The sequence below is a fragment of the Gymnoscopelus microlampas genome (genome assembly GCF_963454915.1).
Source record: "Gymnoscopelus microlampas genome assembly, chromosome: 10".
Lineage (NCBI taxonomy): Eukaryota > Metazoa > Chordata > Actinopteri > Myctophiformes > Myctophidae > Gymnoscopelus > Gymnoscopelus microlampas.
In genome coordinates this window covers 36325375-36342075 of record NC_139947.1, presented here as the reverse complement: position 1 = coordinate 36342075, position 16701 = coordinate 36325375, and the positions used below count along the sequence as shown (strand labels likewise).

Sequence of the window (16701 nt, the reverse complement as noted above, 5' to 3'; positions counted from 1 at the left end):
AGTCAATAAGCTCCCTAGTGTTGTAATCACCTTGTAATCACCTTGATGCCTGAGGAGCAATTGTACAGTAGGTTAAGGTTTTACAGCTAGATGAAGTGCCTAGCGTCCTTACTGGTACAACGACTTACTTCAACGTGAATGTCTTGTTTGCACGGATCTTGGATGAAGAAGGTGAAAGCATCCTCCCACACAGGATTGGTTGTCCCATAACAGGTCTAGGAAGAAAAAGATGTTCATGCTATTAGCAGGGCGGGGCAATTATATCAACACAATATCTACAGTATAGTGTGATATGAGACTAAATATCTTCCGAGATTCTGGATACTGTAAAATCGTGATATGACATACGGTAAGTGTTGTCTTTTCCTGGTTTCAATCACTTAAGCCCTATTTTATACTTTCAAAGCGTAAGATTTTTAGTTTTTTCAGAAATAGCACAAATCTACAAGCAATATGCTTCGATCTGCTATTTTAGTTATTTGAAAAAAGGTTTGGAAAGAAACCTGACATTATCATGACGATACAATATTATCGTCACAACATCGATATCGAGGTAGTTGGTCAAAAATATAGCAGTGATATTTGATTTTGTCCATATCGCCCAGGCCTTCACATTAAGGGCTTGTTGAGGTGTGAGCTAATAGCTGAGTGAACGTGTGATTCTTACCCTGCTCTCTTTGGTTGTATCCTGAAGGGACAGTAGTACCACAGGGCTGGGATCCTTGCCTTTCTTCAGCTAAAAAAACACACATCCAACACACCAATGCTAATGAGAGAGGGACATTCAACACAAACATGTTTGAGCTATTAAACTCTCGCATGGTACAATTCTTACCGGTATGTGTTCAGCCTGGTCCAGGTATACTACTAGGATCGCAGCAGAGGGGGGATCCGCTGTCTTACTGGTCAAGTTCTGGTTCCTCTGAATCACCTGGAGAAAGGGGAGGAACGGAGGAACAAGCATGTAAAGAACAGAACAAGTGAACTATAAAACAGTTGTTCTCAAACAAAAGAACCCATCATTACTCTGAAAGCATACAAACAGAATCAAATGTGGTTCTGTTTGTATGCTCTCAGAGTTATAGACCTGTAAGGGTCCATTTAGAACCCCCTCAAGGAACCCTGAGGGTCCTTGGACCCCACTTTGAGAGCCAAAGTGGTGGAACCAAAGAACCAAAAAAGACTCTATAAAAGATCTGTGCTTAGACCCACCTCACAGAGTCGGGCAGCAGAGGGCAGTAGAGAGAGCCACTCTAGCCTGAGGTGAACGCTGCCAGTGGCAACATCCTTCAGAGCGAACCACTGTCAGGGGAAACAGAGGGGTGATTAGATACATATTGATCTGGTCCGGATAATTCCACCGAGTCCGGACAGACGAGGTAAGGCTGACTTGACGATGGTGAGATCAGAGCCGATCACAAGGGAGCGCACGTGAAGTGTGCATGCACATACTGTGCAAACAAAGGATTACTGCAGTCTTAGGATCATTTCAGGGTTTTTGCACCAGTACTCGAGCACTTTCACAGTACAGCAGAAGGGGGGTAAGAAATATGAATGTGTTCTAGTGGTGTGTTTTCCTGGTTTAGCACCGGAAACACTGAATGTTTTCACACTCGAGATCATCTAAATCTAAAGGTAGAGATAAACATCTTGTTAGAATCACGTGACAATTAACCACGTGAACCCCGGTGCCCCTATTCTGGGAGGCGAACATTTGGTGAAAATAACAGATCACAAGCTCACAACCCGTCGCGTTGCCACGCGTTGTGAGCTTATTGATCGTCTATTTTTAGCAAAGAGCTTTGGTGTGGAGGGGGAAAAGGAGGGGGCCTAGTATAGACCCCTGGGGGGGCCTGGTTAAGAAAGTATATATAGGGTTTAAGTGGTTAGACATGAGCATTACTACTCACATCATCCACAAGTCTGGCCTTCTTTACAATATCAAGATCCACCTTGACCCTAAGGGAGGGAGAGAGAGAAAGAGAGAGAGAGAGAAATAAAGAAGAAGAGTGATAGACAAGAAAAGAGAAAGAAGAGAGAGAGAGAGAGAGAGAGAGAGAGAGAGAGAGAGAGAGAGAGAGAGAGAGAGAGAGAGAGAGAGAGAGAGACAGAGAGAGAGAGAGAGAGACAGAGAGAGAGAGAGACAGACAGACAGACAGACAGACATATACTGTAATCAAAAGTAACTATAAGACAGAGAGAAGAGGAATAGTAATAACTGTGCAGCATCATCATCAGTGGCGCGGGAAGGGGGGGGCTACGGGGGCTGCAGCCCCCCTGGTGATGGGAAGGGATTTTTTTTTTTTTTTTTTATGAGAACGAGATTAAATAACGTAACCCTAACCTAACCCTAACCCTAATCCTAAAACCAAAATAAAGTAAAGGAAAAAAAGTGCCAAAACCCCCCCAAACCCGCACATTTTTCGACCCGAAAAAAAGCGCGCGTGCGCACGGGACGCATGCACGCGCGCTGCGCGCGCGTGCATACGTCAAGCGGATTCCCCCCGACGCTCAGCCCCCCTGGCTATTAAGTACTTCCCGCGCACCTGATCATCATGGCCCATGATGGATATGTCATGAGAAGCACATACAGAGAGAATGAATGAATGAGCTACTGTACCTCCCCAGGAAGTCATCCTGGTTTGGGTCTTTGTCAAACACCTCCACCTCTAGCTCCTGACCAGGTACTTCATGGACAATCACCTGACGCGCACACACACACACACACACACACACACACACACACACACACACACACACACACACACACACACACACACACACACACACATACAAATATATTAGATACAAGCACAGATAACACAATAACACACAGGCATGAAAACAGTATCATAATAGCAGAAAAAAATAACTTTTGTGCTGACTCAGCCTGGCTGTAAATAAAAATCATTCCATTTCAATTAATCATATGCCTGAAATCTTGCACATTTTCAGCATACTGCAGGACCAAGAGATAAACAAACTGCATATCGGGGCAGTTCTCATAATATAAGTCCTGCCTATCTCGGAAAACAGTTTCCTGTTTCTGCAGAACAGAGACAAATCTGCCCACAGCTGATAAACAACAAGGTTTCCGTGACAATTTTACAAGTCAATACTTCGTGCATGAAGGGCACGGTGACATCCACACGGCCATCTGGAGCTATGAAACGCACAATGTAGTGGCTGGTGCTGCACTTACAATTCAAGGCCAAATCATTCATCAAAAGCAACGGACTCTACATCATTTGTCTTTCAGCTCAGTCACAGGGGTATATTGTGCCTTTGGGCCCCTCTCGCTTGCCTCATACATCTCCCTCCACTGGGGGTTCAGGTTGCTGTCAACGTGATGAGAGGTGAAGGTCTGGGTTCCCACACGCAGCACGGCAAACGGGTCTGACTTCCCATCGATTAAACCCTTGATAACTGTATCCTTGGCGGTCAAATCCTCAGCCTCCAGAAGGTGGATGCGTACGACTCCCTAACACACGCACACGCACATGCACACGCACACGCACACACACACACACACACACACACACACACACACACACACACACACACACACACACACACATACACAACATACATATGCACGCACACACACATACATACGCATACACAAGGAGGCAAACAAAGGTCTTAGTCATCAAGCTTTTGCACAAAACGTGGCTCATGCAGGTTTGCACAGTGTTGGATTTTCTGTGTGTTTTTGTGGCTATGTGTACAGTCTGTGTACAGTATTTGTACAGTATGTGTACAGTATGTGTACAGTATGCTGTTTGGATCTGCTTCAGTCTGTGTGGGTCGTTGTCTCTCCAGGCCAATGGTGGAAAAGGTATTCACATTTTTTACTAAGTAAAAGTATCAATACCGCAATGTACTGTAGAAACACTCTGTTACAAGTAAAAAGTCAAATCAAAATGTAGTATTGGTATCAAAATATACTTAAAGTACCAAAGTAAAAGTACTCATTATGCAGAATGTTTCAAAAGTTATCAAAATCTATTAAAAATAGCAGATCTACAAGCTCACAACGTGTCGCATCACGACGCGTTGTGCAAGCTTGTAGATCGGCTATTTTCAAATAGCTGAAGTTTAAATAGGGCTGAAGTAGTTAATGTATGTTTAGTAATAATAACCAAAATCTACAAAGTAACAATAACTAATTTTCATATAATTGTAGTGGAGTAAAAAGTACAATATTTGCCTCTGAGATGCAGTGGAGTAGAAGAAAAAGTACTGAAAACTGGAAATACTCAAGTAAAGTAAAAAATACCTGAAAATTGTACTTAAGTACAGTGCTTGAGTAAATGTACTTAGTTACTTTACACCACTGCTCCAGGCCATTCATTATTCAGACTGTTACCCTTGGGAGAGGGGAGCGAAGCTGCGCAACGTGCAGGTCGGCCACCAGGGGGATAGTGAGACGGTTGGGGAGCACCAGGTAGGAGGCTATTGCATCCATTATCATAGTGTCCGACATGGCACTGCAAATGAATGCAAGGGTGGTGTAGAATGGAGATGACACACGGGGTGGGACAGACAAACAGAACAAATAGAGACTAGAGACTGGCTGAAGACCACATGAACATGCGTACAAAAACATGATCCAGATTCTCAAGGATGGCCCCAATAGGGTGTAGCCATTGGCTAAAGATGAGGACATTTTTCTGTGAGATCATGTTAGCTTTAAAGTCATCCAAACGAGGAATACAATTAAAAAATGAATGACAATCTGTCATTAAAAGCATTGCCAGGAGCATTTGATATGTTGACAACATGCATCTGACAATGCTTTAATTGTATTTTCCAAAAATGACCTATATAAATGTGTGGATTCTTAAAGGACCACTTTACCCATTTTCAACATATCTTCATATAATTGGTCCTCCTCACTAATGCTCATTACAACATGCTACCATTTGTGTCTACTCAGTCTGTGTCTCAGAGGAGGGCTGAGGGCAGTTCAGAAACCTGCCTACCAGTGACATCATACGTATGCAGGTTTGGTCCTTTCAAACAATTATTATGATTATGCACGCTAACTCTCCAGGAATAGAAAGCGTGCCGTTTCTATTAGCTTGGATTCCCCATCGATGATGTCACCGGTAGGCGGCCCCGGGTTTCTGAACAGTCCACAGCCCTCCTCTGAGACACAGACCGAGTAGACAAAAAACGGTACCATATTCTAAAGAAACTTAGTGAGGACCAATTAAACGAAGATAGGTTGTAAATGGGTGAAGTCGTCCTTTAATATTACAGATTAAAATGCAATACATATACAGAACGCCAGCAGCATATGTTATGATAAAGTTGTTGGTGCAGTTGGAACTCACTTCAGCCCAGGGATATCCAGAAGGTTGGTCAGTCCAGTCCAATTAATGTCCAGCTTCTACAATAGCAGATGGAATTAAAGACATTTGTAAAGCACCTATACATCTTCTACTAGTACCGCATCTAATGTGACTCCTACTAGCACTACTACTGATACTACTACTACTACTACTAATAATAATAATAATAATAATATGAATAATAATAATGGACTGCTTGCTTATTGTAAATCGTCTCTGTCGGGTGGATATGTCCAAAACTGTTACTTTTCAGGATTCAAATTCAAAAATAGCAAAAGTAGCAGATCTGCAAGCTCGAAACGCAAGCTTGCAGATCTGTTACTTTTGCTTTTGTGTGACGCTGGGTAGTATGATCAAGTAGATTCATTTACGAAAAAAAACACAAAAAGTTAAAATACAGAGATAAGAGGTTTCTGCAGCGTCAGCAACAGAATGAAACCAGAGGCGGGTGAATTATAGTGCCACACTCACAGGTCTGCGAATAAAGAACATGGTGATGGCTCCGACCAGAGGCACGTCTCCAATAAGAGGTTCCAGGATGACACGCAGCTTCCCATGGAGCTAAAGAGTGGAGGTTGAAGTCTGTAGTCAATGACAATAACTACATCTAACTGAATGATGTTAGAATCTGTTAACTTAACGATACCTCTTCACTCTTTTACCTGGATTCCTTTAACTCCGGCTTTGCAGTAGTATTTACTGATTTCCACATTGATCTCCACATCACCAGCATAGCTGCGGGCGGGACAAGACGAGCAAGAGAGAGAGCTCAATTGCTTGTACAAAATAGAAAATATGAATTGACAGTGATGGTAATCTTTTTTGGAGCGGCAAACGTTACCTCACATACAAATCCAACAGCACTTGACTCTTATCGTGTTCCGTGTGGGCCTTTACCCCGACCACCTTTAGAGCCTGCGAACATAACAGCTGCTATTAACGACTTGAACTCTGGTGCCCCTATTTTGGGGCATGTCATTATAGGTTATAGGTTATAACCAGATCTATACGCTCATACAACGCGTTTCACGACACGTTGTGAGCATGCACAGTAGATAGGCTATTTTCACTATACATAGTACAATATGAATTTTCTTTATTTAAAATAACATACAATAAAAACTGCATGTAGCACAACTAAAGCAAGATCAGAGCAGTTCATACTAGTGTACTATTATACCCCTGCTAAACTCTTGACAGGGAATGTCAAGAGGAGAAGCTCCAGGTCAAACCGCTACAGTACCTTGTCTCCCAGGTTGACCTTGGTGAAGCTGAGTGTCTTCAGATACGGGTTAGAGTTCTGGATGGCAGGGGCGATGGTTTTTACCAGCAGCTTCTCCAGATACTGGCCAACAAACGGCCATGCCTGTTGCAGTATCTACAGAACAGGAAACCAGTCATTCATTATCATTATTTTTGTATAAATGTATCAGAAAGCAAAACTTTCCAAAAGACAACATAAGAAAATCTACAAAATGCAAAAGCATGATCAAATATTTTCTTACAAATCAGTGTGAGGGAAATATTCAAATGCCAATATGACTTCGTATACATTTGTGTGTGGAACAATTAATTCTGTTTAAACCGTTGTGTTGGGCTGGTCTGCTCCACAGCAGGGGGTCTAGTCATAAACTCCTGCTGCTGTCATTTGGCCTTGGAAACCAGCCAACAGCTGTTTATGTACAAGGACTGCTCTACAACTTAACCTGTCAGCTCAACCATTGATGTTAGGACAAGAGTTTCTATAATAGTTTTAGCATGCCTACATAATTATACAATATGGCCATGCCACGCAAAGGCCTGTCCAAGGCACCAACCAGACCTCTTATCTTTCTATACTCCTCCTCACTCTCAAGAACTGTATAAATTATGTAAAATGGGTTCAGGAGACTTTGTTCACATCGCATGCTGATCACGAGGCTGTCTCTAGGAGCTCCTATCAAATAAAAGAATGACTCCTCACATTCTGGTCTCACTTTTGTGGACATTTTTATCAAGATATCTATGAGATGCCTTAATGATCAACCATACCCATTAATCAACAGTTCCTGATGTTTCATGTACGGTAAATGTTTATTGATTGAGAATTGGGGGGAATGCTTAACCACTGAAAGGAGCTTCTTTAATTTTGTAATTATGAAAAACGGGAACTATAAATACAACATAAAAATAAATGACAAGCTTTATTACAAGGTCTTACCAAAGTCAGAGCTCTTAAAGCCACAACCACAGACTTTGATGTTGAAAGGGTATTCATAAAGATATAAATAAAAACGAAATGTGAAAGTGGGCAATGAAGAAAATGTGACAAAGTGGGCCATTAATACTTCTTTGGGACACATGGTCATTTGTTTTATTAATCACGCGCAACCCCCTCCAGTACTGTTCACTCCGGGAGGCTAATTGTTAGCATGGAGATCTAATGAGAAAACTAGAGAGCACATTTATAACATTAGGTTTTACTTTATAACTGAGCTACTCTACAGTCAACTGAAAATATCTTAACCACATCCTGCAAGGCCTCTTTTGTACACATGTCTTCATATATTGAACAGGTATTATAACTCAAGGCCAAACCAACCACCATTTCAGCCCTGTTGGGCAGAAACCTTGTATATCCATATTCTGTAGACCAGGGGTCTTCAACCTTTTCAGGCCAAGGACCCCCTAACTGAGAGAGAGATGAAGCAGGGACCCCCACTATATATTACATAAAATTGTGTTGCAGATTAAAGCTTTTCATAGATGTTGGATTCATATTAATGTGTATTTTCTGACATTTAACGACTTAAACCATCAATACTTAGTAAACTTTCACTCTGTACTTGGTCTGCTCTTTTTTCCCCTCTTTGCCGAAAATAGCAGATCTACAAGCTCACAACGCCTCGCCCTGCGAGGCGTTGTGAGCTTGTAGATCGGCTATTTTCGGCTAAAGTTGTCCTTAGAATAGGGAAGCTAGGGTTCAAGTGGTTAATGTAAAAAACAATGATCCTATCACACAGAGATTTGGCGGACCCCCTGTAGCAACTCTGAGGACCTCCTAGGGGTCCCGGACCCCCTGTTGAAGACCCCTGCTGTAGATCTTCTACTTTTGCAACTTATAACATGTTGCGAATTGCAATGCTTACATGTCATGCTTGTAGATCTGACATTTTTTGAAAGATATCGAAATGTTTTGAATTTGTGGAAATATCTGTAAAGATTTGCCCATGGGGATGCCAGGTTCAAAGTGGTTAAGTTTGTCATTAGGTTCTATAAATATTTAACCAATGAAAGGTATTAACAAGAGCTTGTGACTATAATAATAACTACATTAGATCCATTTCAACACAGGTCCTTTTTTTTTACATTTCCTGAAAAGTAAAAAAGGTTTTGGACATACAAGGTTTCTGCCCGACAACGGCAATTTACAGTTGGCATAAAAGTGTAACCACTCTTCACGTCGTGTGTGCACTGGTGTTATAGGTTCAGCGTCTGTGTGAGAGGTCTGAGAGAAAGGTGCTAAACCTCCTCATCTATATGTCATTCCCTGAAGGCAACAGACCTGAATTCTTTGCCGCTTCAAGCTACAGTGGAGTGGAGTCCTATGAATTATGCTGTATATTTTGCGTAACACATGTCATAAAACAAAGATAGGGCAAAAAATAGGGCATTCACGTATGGGGGGAAACCCCCATAAACAGATGAAATTGGGAGATACAAGGTTTCTAACCGACAGTGACAATGTGAGACATTATACCCATGAGGTTTAAAGTGACGCAGTGCAGCCTATAAAATGCAAATCATCACATGATTCTGACTATACATCGGTTCATTCAATCCACACTTACCAGTTCCTACAGTATATACATTGTCGAATATAATAGGTTAAGAAATCCTGGGAGTGAGGTATAATCTGTCTTTAGCCCACCAGGCGTGGGTGTTTGCTATTTGACCACACGTAGGCGAGGAAAGGAGCCGTGAAAGATGACTCCCAGTAGACCACCCTCCTACAATAGGGGCCTTTGTCAGAGACTTCATTATATTTTCGCCTTCAGAAGGGTGTCCTGTTCACATGGGGGTTGCCAGTCCGGTGCTGATGCTGCTGCAGGCTACTGTACTGAGAGACAGACTGCCGTCCGTTTACAGAGTGCCTGAGATATGAGGTCTGAGCCCCTCTCTCTGGCTCTTAATTACATAGCTAGATAATCTACTCTAAGGCGCTGCAAGGCTGCAGGGAAATGAGGCCACAACATAAGTGCATGTGGTCATGCATGTGCACACAGGACACCCACCCAACCACACACACACACACACACACACACACACACACACACACACACACACACACACACACACACACACACACACACACACACACACACACACACACACACACACACACACACACACACACACACACACACACACACACACACACACACACACACACACACACACACACACACACACACACACACAGAGAGAAAACGTACCTTATTAAGCCACTCAACCTTTTCCACATCAGGGAAGTGGACCTGTAGAGGAACAAACAGTGACATGGTGTAAACTTGCTTAAACGTACAACATGGAAAGACAGTGTGAACTGAGATGACACTGAAATAGCTACAAGTCTTTAGATGTAAGCATAGTGACAGCAATGACATCTTGCATTATTAAACCTGGCTGACACTTATCTCGATAACTGATGAATTGCTATGGCTTTGGTGATATGAGCTACAAAAATAAATCCCCATAACATGTACAGTAGGCCATCAGTTTGGCTACTTCCACAAGCTGTTTTCATTGTAAAACAGTGTTTTAAAATGAAAATCATCTTCGTCCAGATACAGTTGTAGCGCCTTGTCAGGAATAATCTCCTTCCGTACTCCATGCCTCAAAACGCATATCACATGTCTCGTACACTGGGAATGTGGGTGCCCTCGGTACATCACATTTGACATTTGACATGCAAAGAATGTTTCCCCTTTCTGTTGATTCGGTCTGTGGGTTTAGCCAGGGCAGGGCAGTTCAACTAATTTTAGGTGACCATAGTTTTTGTGAGAGAAGTGAGATGTAACTGCTTCATTTTAGAATAAGACATTGTAGTTAATTTATGCCATAAAGGGGAATGTAGGTTTCAAGCATTTGTAATTCCTGCACCCAAGTACAGTTCAACACTCCTCCTAAAGCGATAGAGAGAACTCCTGAATTTGTAACCCATTTTTAAATCTATCTTCATATAATTGGTGCTGAACCGCCTACGAACTGGGGTCGGATGCTTCAAAACATCCATGAGGAAGAGGAGTCTGGCGGACAGAGCAGCATGTTAGTGTGGGGAGCCGGAGCAGACTGCTGACCACATAATCACCGTCTGTCCCCTGTATAAGCCACCCTCGGAGGCCGGCCACTTCGATGTGGGACCGAGACGAGGGCGTGGCTGTACGCTACTGAGCTGGACATCTGATGATGATACACGAAAGAAGAAGATATAATTGCTACTCAGTAATGTTCATTATAAGACACACATTTTTTCCCCACGATTTCGTAACCCCTATTTTTCACCCAGCGTCAATGCCTAAGCTTGTAATCCTGGGCGCTACTCTCCCTCTGCCAGCCTGGGGAGAGCCCCGAACTGAGCTCATGCTTCCTTCAACGCATGAGGAGTTAGCAGACCGCTTCTTATCACCTGACAGGGTTGGATTCCCTGGTTGGACTTAGTGCGTGGAAGGAACACGTTATTCCAACCAGTTCCTTTCCCCTGAACAGGGGGAGGCAGTATAGAGACCAGGATTACTGCATTCTTTTTGTGAGGATACCTACCCTAGGGGGACATGCGGAGAACATGCAAACTCCACACAGAAAGGCCCTTTCGCCAACCCCAACTAGGGTATGGGCACTGATGACGTGGAGGAGAGGAGAGATGCCTGCAGCATCCCCGGCGGGAATCGAACCCAGGACCTTAGCTGTGAGGCGACAGCGCTACGGACTGCACCACCCTGCCCCCGAGACACACAATTTCTGTCTACTCGCAATGTGTCTCAGAGGAGGTCTGTGTGGACAGTTCAGAAACCTGCCTTCCAGTGACATCATTGGTAGAATCTGAGTCATCTTTATTGTCACATCACAGGTTTACAGGTGTAAATAAGAGGGTGAAATTCGTTTTTGAGCAACAAGCTCCATCGTTTTTGTTGTTTCCAGGAAGAGAAAAGAAACAGAAGAGAGAGAGAGGGGGGGGGGGGGGGGGCGAGCAAGGAGAAAAGAAAGAAAACAGAGGAACATGTCGAGGATAGGCAAAAATCAAAGATATCTACTGTACAGATACTGTACACATAGCATAATCCAGTATGGACATGACATACACAGTACATGAGGTTACAGGTTAGAGATAAGGTGCATAAGGTTAAACACAAAGGTGGGAGCACTTCGGTAGGTCAACATTGCAGCAGGTATGTACATTAGATTAGGCACTAGTGTCAGTGCATTGTACAGGAGATGAAGTGCAAACAGAGTATCAATGTATTTGTCAGGTTCAACCACATACGTCCACAAGGTTATCTTTCACAGGTTAAATCCACATGGTAGATCCACAGGAAAAGTAAAAGTCTATGTCCAGCCTGGTGACAGGCTCACATAGAGCGGTAACATCCGCAGGTAAATCCACACCAATGGCCAGCCTGACAGGCAGTGATCAGGCCTGGTTCAACAGTCTGATGTTGAACAGAACTGACATCCTACTGCCGGGTGGCAGTAGGATGTCAGTTCTGGTCATTTCAAAACAAGATTTTTATTTTAATTGTTATTGATGTAAGAACAATGGCTTCTACTTTAGCATGCTAGCCTTCCAGGGAAATAAAGGCTGTAGTTTCTATTAGCTTGGAACAGTGGTGTGTTCTACCTTGTTGACCTGCAGAACATTTTCGTAGCCAAGCGTAGCCATCCAAAAACGGCCCGAGAAAGCGTATCTGATACGCAGGAGGATGGGCTGGGGGCAGCAAGAATGTAGACTTCAGTTTTTAGCCTTTTTCGTGTGATAATGTGGCGTCTGAGGTGAAGACTTATGTGTGACTATTGTCTTGAGGTGATAATGACCGCTGGCCATTGGAGTTTTGAAGTAATTCGCTCTTTAACTACTTAACAATAGAGCGGTTATTTCATTCGGCTCACGTAGATACGCGTGCATGTGCGTGCATGTGCGTGTGCACATGCCATGCGCGTGGGAGGGAATAATTATAGTATGCCCTCAGAAAAAACCTAGAACACACTACTGGCTTGGAATCCCCATCGATTATATCATTGGTAGGCCGGTTTCTGAACTGTCCATAGCCCACCAAAGAGTGAGTAGACGGAAATGGTGCCCATCTTATAATGAGCATTAGTCAGGACAACTTATTTGATAAGGTTCAACATATAGGTGAAGTGTTTCTTTAATGATAGGGTCTGTAATTGCACTAGCTGTGGGCTATAATGGATTTAACTAACTGTGAAGAGGAGGAAACTTTAGAATAGGGAACCTGTGGGTTTATAAAGAAAGAAGCCACAAGAAGAGGCTGTGGTTTACAGTTTTTTTAGAATAGCTAAGGGGTGTTATTAAAACTAGAACCCCCAGTCCTGTACGCACTACACGATTTTAAGCCCGATTTTAGCCTGATTTGTCACCCATCTTGTAGTGTGACATATCAAAAGACTTGTATACATGAAAAAGAAAGTAGTCCTCGAGTCGGTTGCTTTTTCCTGTAACTGTATGAAACCTCCTAAGCACGGTTTACAAACATTTAAACTAGCCGTTGTAAATATCAAATGAATCAACATTGAGCAACTGCATGGCCTATTTCTCACCTAAAATGCAATCAGAAACAGGGTTTGTAGAATATGGTCATGCAGATTAAGGCATTAACAAGTAGGGATGGGAGGATGTAAGATTTGATCTTTTATCACCAATAAAACACTCAAGATAATCATGAATGTCCTTACAATATGTTTACAAGCAACTTGAATGTTTAGTTCACTATTCTATGTGCCAGTGGGCACATTGTCACACCTCTATGAACCCAAATAAAGCCCAGAAAAGTGAACATGCTGACATTTTTCAGAGGCCCACTCTCAAGACTAGAGTCTAGAGTAGACCATAAGGCCCTTTAAGCCTTAAAGGGATAGTGTGTCAGTGTTGTTCAGGGTTCAAAGTAGTACAATTTGACTCATGTCACAATGCTGGGAGGACCTTTGTTAATCCTGTGGGGGAAATTCAGTTTCAGCTTCACCCAGCTGATGGTTGCTCAGATACACAGGACCACAATGGAAACATTAGGGCTTTTTTTGTTATCCTTTAAGCATCATTGTATGATCGTACCACTGTACTATTTGCAAACTGTTAATAAAGTATTCAATCAATCAATCAATCAATGATGAGCACTCGGGGGTGCTCTAGGGGTTAAGTGTCTTGCTCAGGAACACTTCGACACATTGCCAGGCATCAGGAGGTAAACCTTATGTTTACTAGATGCCCTCTCTACCCACTAAGCAACAGCCCCACTCAGGTTAGTTGAACAGAACCACACAACCATGTGAATGCTTGGTTGATACATAGATTCTATTAAACCATTAAGACCTGGAACTGTGTCATTTTTAGATTTGAGCTAAAAAGCATTATTTTACACTTTGGGCTATTCAAAAATAGCAGATATACAAGCTCATAGCGCGGCACCGAGTGCTGCGCTACGAGCTTGTAGATCTGCTATTTTTGAAAAATCGTGAAAATGTGCAAATCTTTGAATATATATATTTAAAGCGAACCGTTTTTAACTCAAATCTTGGGGGTCCCTGGAACAAAATATTTTGATGGGGGTCCGCGGCCACCACTGATATAGAAACATAGGTTTTTCAGAATACTGTTGAGATTTAGGAGACAATGGGCCTCATTCACAAAGCTCTTCTTACAAAATTGGGAATGACCCACCAAAAGACAAACACCTTACAATGGCCAGACGCAGCTTTTAGAGTTACATGGTAGAATAAGCATTTTCTCTTTCTTTCTCCCATTTGGGGTGGGGCGGGGACGCCGACGCCCCATTGCACTTCAATCAGAAACACTCTCGTCTTAGTAGATAAAGAACCATTTATTGCCACAAATGGAATACAGTTAAGCTTGGCGTTAAAGCTCCACTCTTGGGAGAATATTCACTGAATTTTGTCGAAGCAGCCTGCTAAGCATATATTCAGAGAATGCTTTAGCAAATCCCCCATAGGGATACAATGACAACAATAAGCAATACATTAACATATTAGTTAGAATTAGCAGATATACATGATAAACACAAGTATTTGAGCCTAGCAAGATTTTAAACAGCAGATATACATGATAACCACAAGTATTTGAGCCTAAGCCAGACTCTAACAAAGCAGATATACATGATAATCACAAGTATTTGAGCCTATGGCAGACTCTAATCAAAAGGTGGAGGCTGGGGTGGAGGAGGAGCTAGCAAAATGCATTGGTTCAGCAACCAAGAAAGACCTAGAGAATATGAAGCCATATTTATAGGAACCTCTTTGCTCAAGCATGAGCTGTGATTGGATAATGAGTGTGTGATGTAATGACCAGCTGGGCTGTGAATGGGGAATAGAAAGCTGATGTTCACATCAGCTGACTGACTGCTGGTTACAGCTTTGGCGTGCACGACTTCCGTGTCCTGCATGAACTAACGCTATGCTTCATTTCAATCAGAAACACTCTCGTCTTAGTAGATAAAGAACCATTTATTGCCACAAATGGAATACAGTTAAGCTTGGCGTTAAAGCTCCACTCTTGGGAGAATATTCACTGAATTTTGTCGAAGCAGCCTGCTAAGCATATATTCAGAGAATGCTTTAGCAAATCCCCCAAAACCAATAAATGCATACTCTCTGGTTTCAGCCAAGCGGCAGCTAGGCTACTCAGAGAGTGCATAACAGAATTCCCCCCCAACACACGGAAGCCAACGCCAAGCCTAAAAACGCCTTAATCAGTCATACTATATTATGTGAAGTAGCAAACCTGCTACTGACTTAAAATAGAATGCGCACGCATCCTGAAGTCATTCTACAAATTATGTGATAAGAGACTATGTGTCACAGCAAGCTTGCTGTGGACCTCAGCATTTAATTATTAAGCTATACTAAAAGAATGCAAGCATGCATCTTAAAACGAGGTCATCCTACAATTAATGAGATATATACTGTGTGTGTTCAACAGCCATGTTGATCCTGTACTTCAGGAGTGCTTTAAATGCAAGCATGCATTTGTGTGTTCAACAGCCCTGTTGATTCCTGAGCTTCAGGAGTTCCTCAGCATTTGATTGTTAAAGCTAAACTAAACAAATGCAAGCATGCATCTTAAGACTATGTGTTCAACAGGCCTGATGAATGCAGAAACCTGTTGATTCCTGAACTCAGGAGTCCTAGACGGTATCGTAAAGCGATGCCCACTGCTATGTTGCACCGCGAATAGGATTCGAAAAGGACATTCTATTTCTTTTTAAAGAAATCTGATATATATAAATATATATATGTATATGAGGTCATCCTATGATGAATGATAACTAATGTTTATCATTCATGATAAATAAAGTGTACTAACTATGTGTAACAGCAGCTTGCTGTGGACCTCAGCATTTGATTGTTAAGCTATACTAAAAGAATGCAAGCATGCATCTTAAAACGAGGTCATCCTACAATTAATGACGTATATATACACTATGTGTGTGTTCAACAGCCATGTTGATCCTGTACTTCAGGAGTGTAGCCTACTTAACCAGAAAGTGTACTATAGGGTTGAGATTCCTTGGTTGCCCCTAGCAACGGAACGCCCCTGTAATCACCACTGATTAATAACATATGTGTGTAACAGCAGCGTGCTGTAACTCCCTATCCGCTCAGATAAGAGGGATGCAAGCATGCATCCGTAAAAGTCAACTATCTTCATCAGAATGAACCCATGCCATTGCCAACCACTTTTGAATGCAGACTCTATTTAACCGTCTCCTCATACAGTACATGCCACTCATTGCTTTTTGAGCAACTTCAAGTTTAAGCCTAGACCAATGTAGCCGCACCAATGCAATGCGGAAATGAGTGAGAGGTATACAGCTGCGCAGCAGTCCACATCTTTTGTAGAGGAGACAGAGCCGGGCCGTGAACCATGACCCTGGCTTTCCCTTGTCGGTCAGGAAGAACATTAGTCTTGCCACGCCAGAGGACGTCTTTGCAGATACTGGATCATGGAGAACAGAGACAAAACATGGTTTTAGTTAGGGTTAGGGTTAGAAATTATGACGTTTGCACCTTCCCCCCCCTGTCTGATTTACAGTGTTTAAGAGTTTAAGATGTT

The 16701-nt window shown here is 42.5% G+C and overlaps 1 protein-coding gene across 2 annotated transcripts in view; it reads right to left on the bottom strand.

Moving 5' to 3' along the window:
• The window catches only part of esyt1a (extended synaptotagmin-like protein 1a), a 349848-nt gene that overhangs the window by 321557 nt on the left and 11590 nt on the right, over positions 1–16701 (bottom strand). For both annotated transcript variants that reach the window (XR_014601686.1, XM_084069519.1), the window contains exons 2-15: positions 9833–9874; positions 6601–6735; positions 6199–6272; positions 6020–6092; positions 5829–5918; positions 5340–5395; positions 4370–4490; positions 3305–3481; positions 2621–2703; positions 1911–1959; positions 1213–1302; positions 836–931; positions 668–736; positions 129–215 (exon numbers count right to left, since the gene is read on the bottom strand). Coding sequence is in view for 1 of the 2 variants with exons in the window: in XM_084069519.1 (XP_083925645.1) it covers positions 129–215; positions 668–736; positions 836–931; positions 1213–1302; positions 1911–1959; positions 2621–2703; positions 3305–3481; positions 4370–4490; positions 5340–5395; positions 5829–5918; positions 6020–6092; positions 6199–6272; positions 6601–6735; positions 9833–9874 (1242 nt within the window). In the remaining variant the exon portion in view is untranslated. The remainder of the gene's footprint in view (positions 1–128; positions 216–667; positions 737–835; positions 932–1212; positions 1303–1910; positions 1960–2620; positions 2704–3304; positions 3482–4369; positions 4491–5339; positions 5396–5828; positions 5919–6019; positions 6093–6198; positions 6273–6600; positions 6736–9832; positions 9875–16701) is intronic.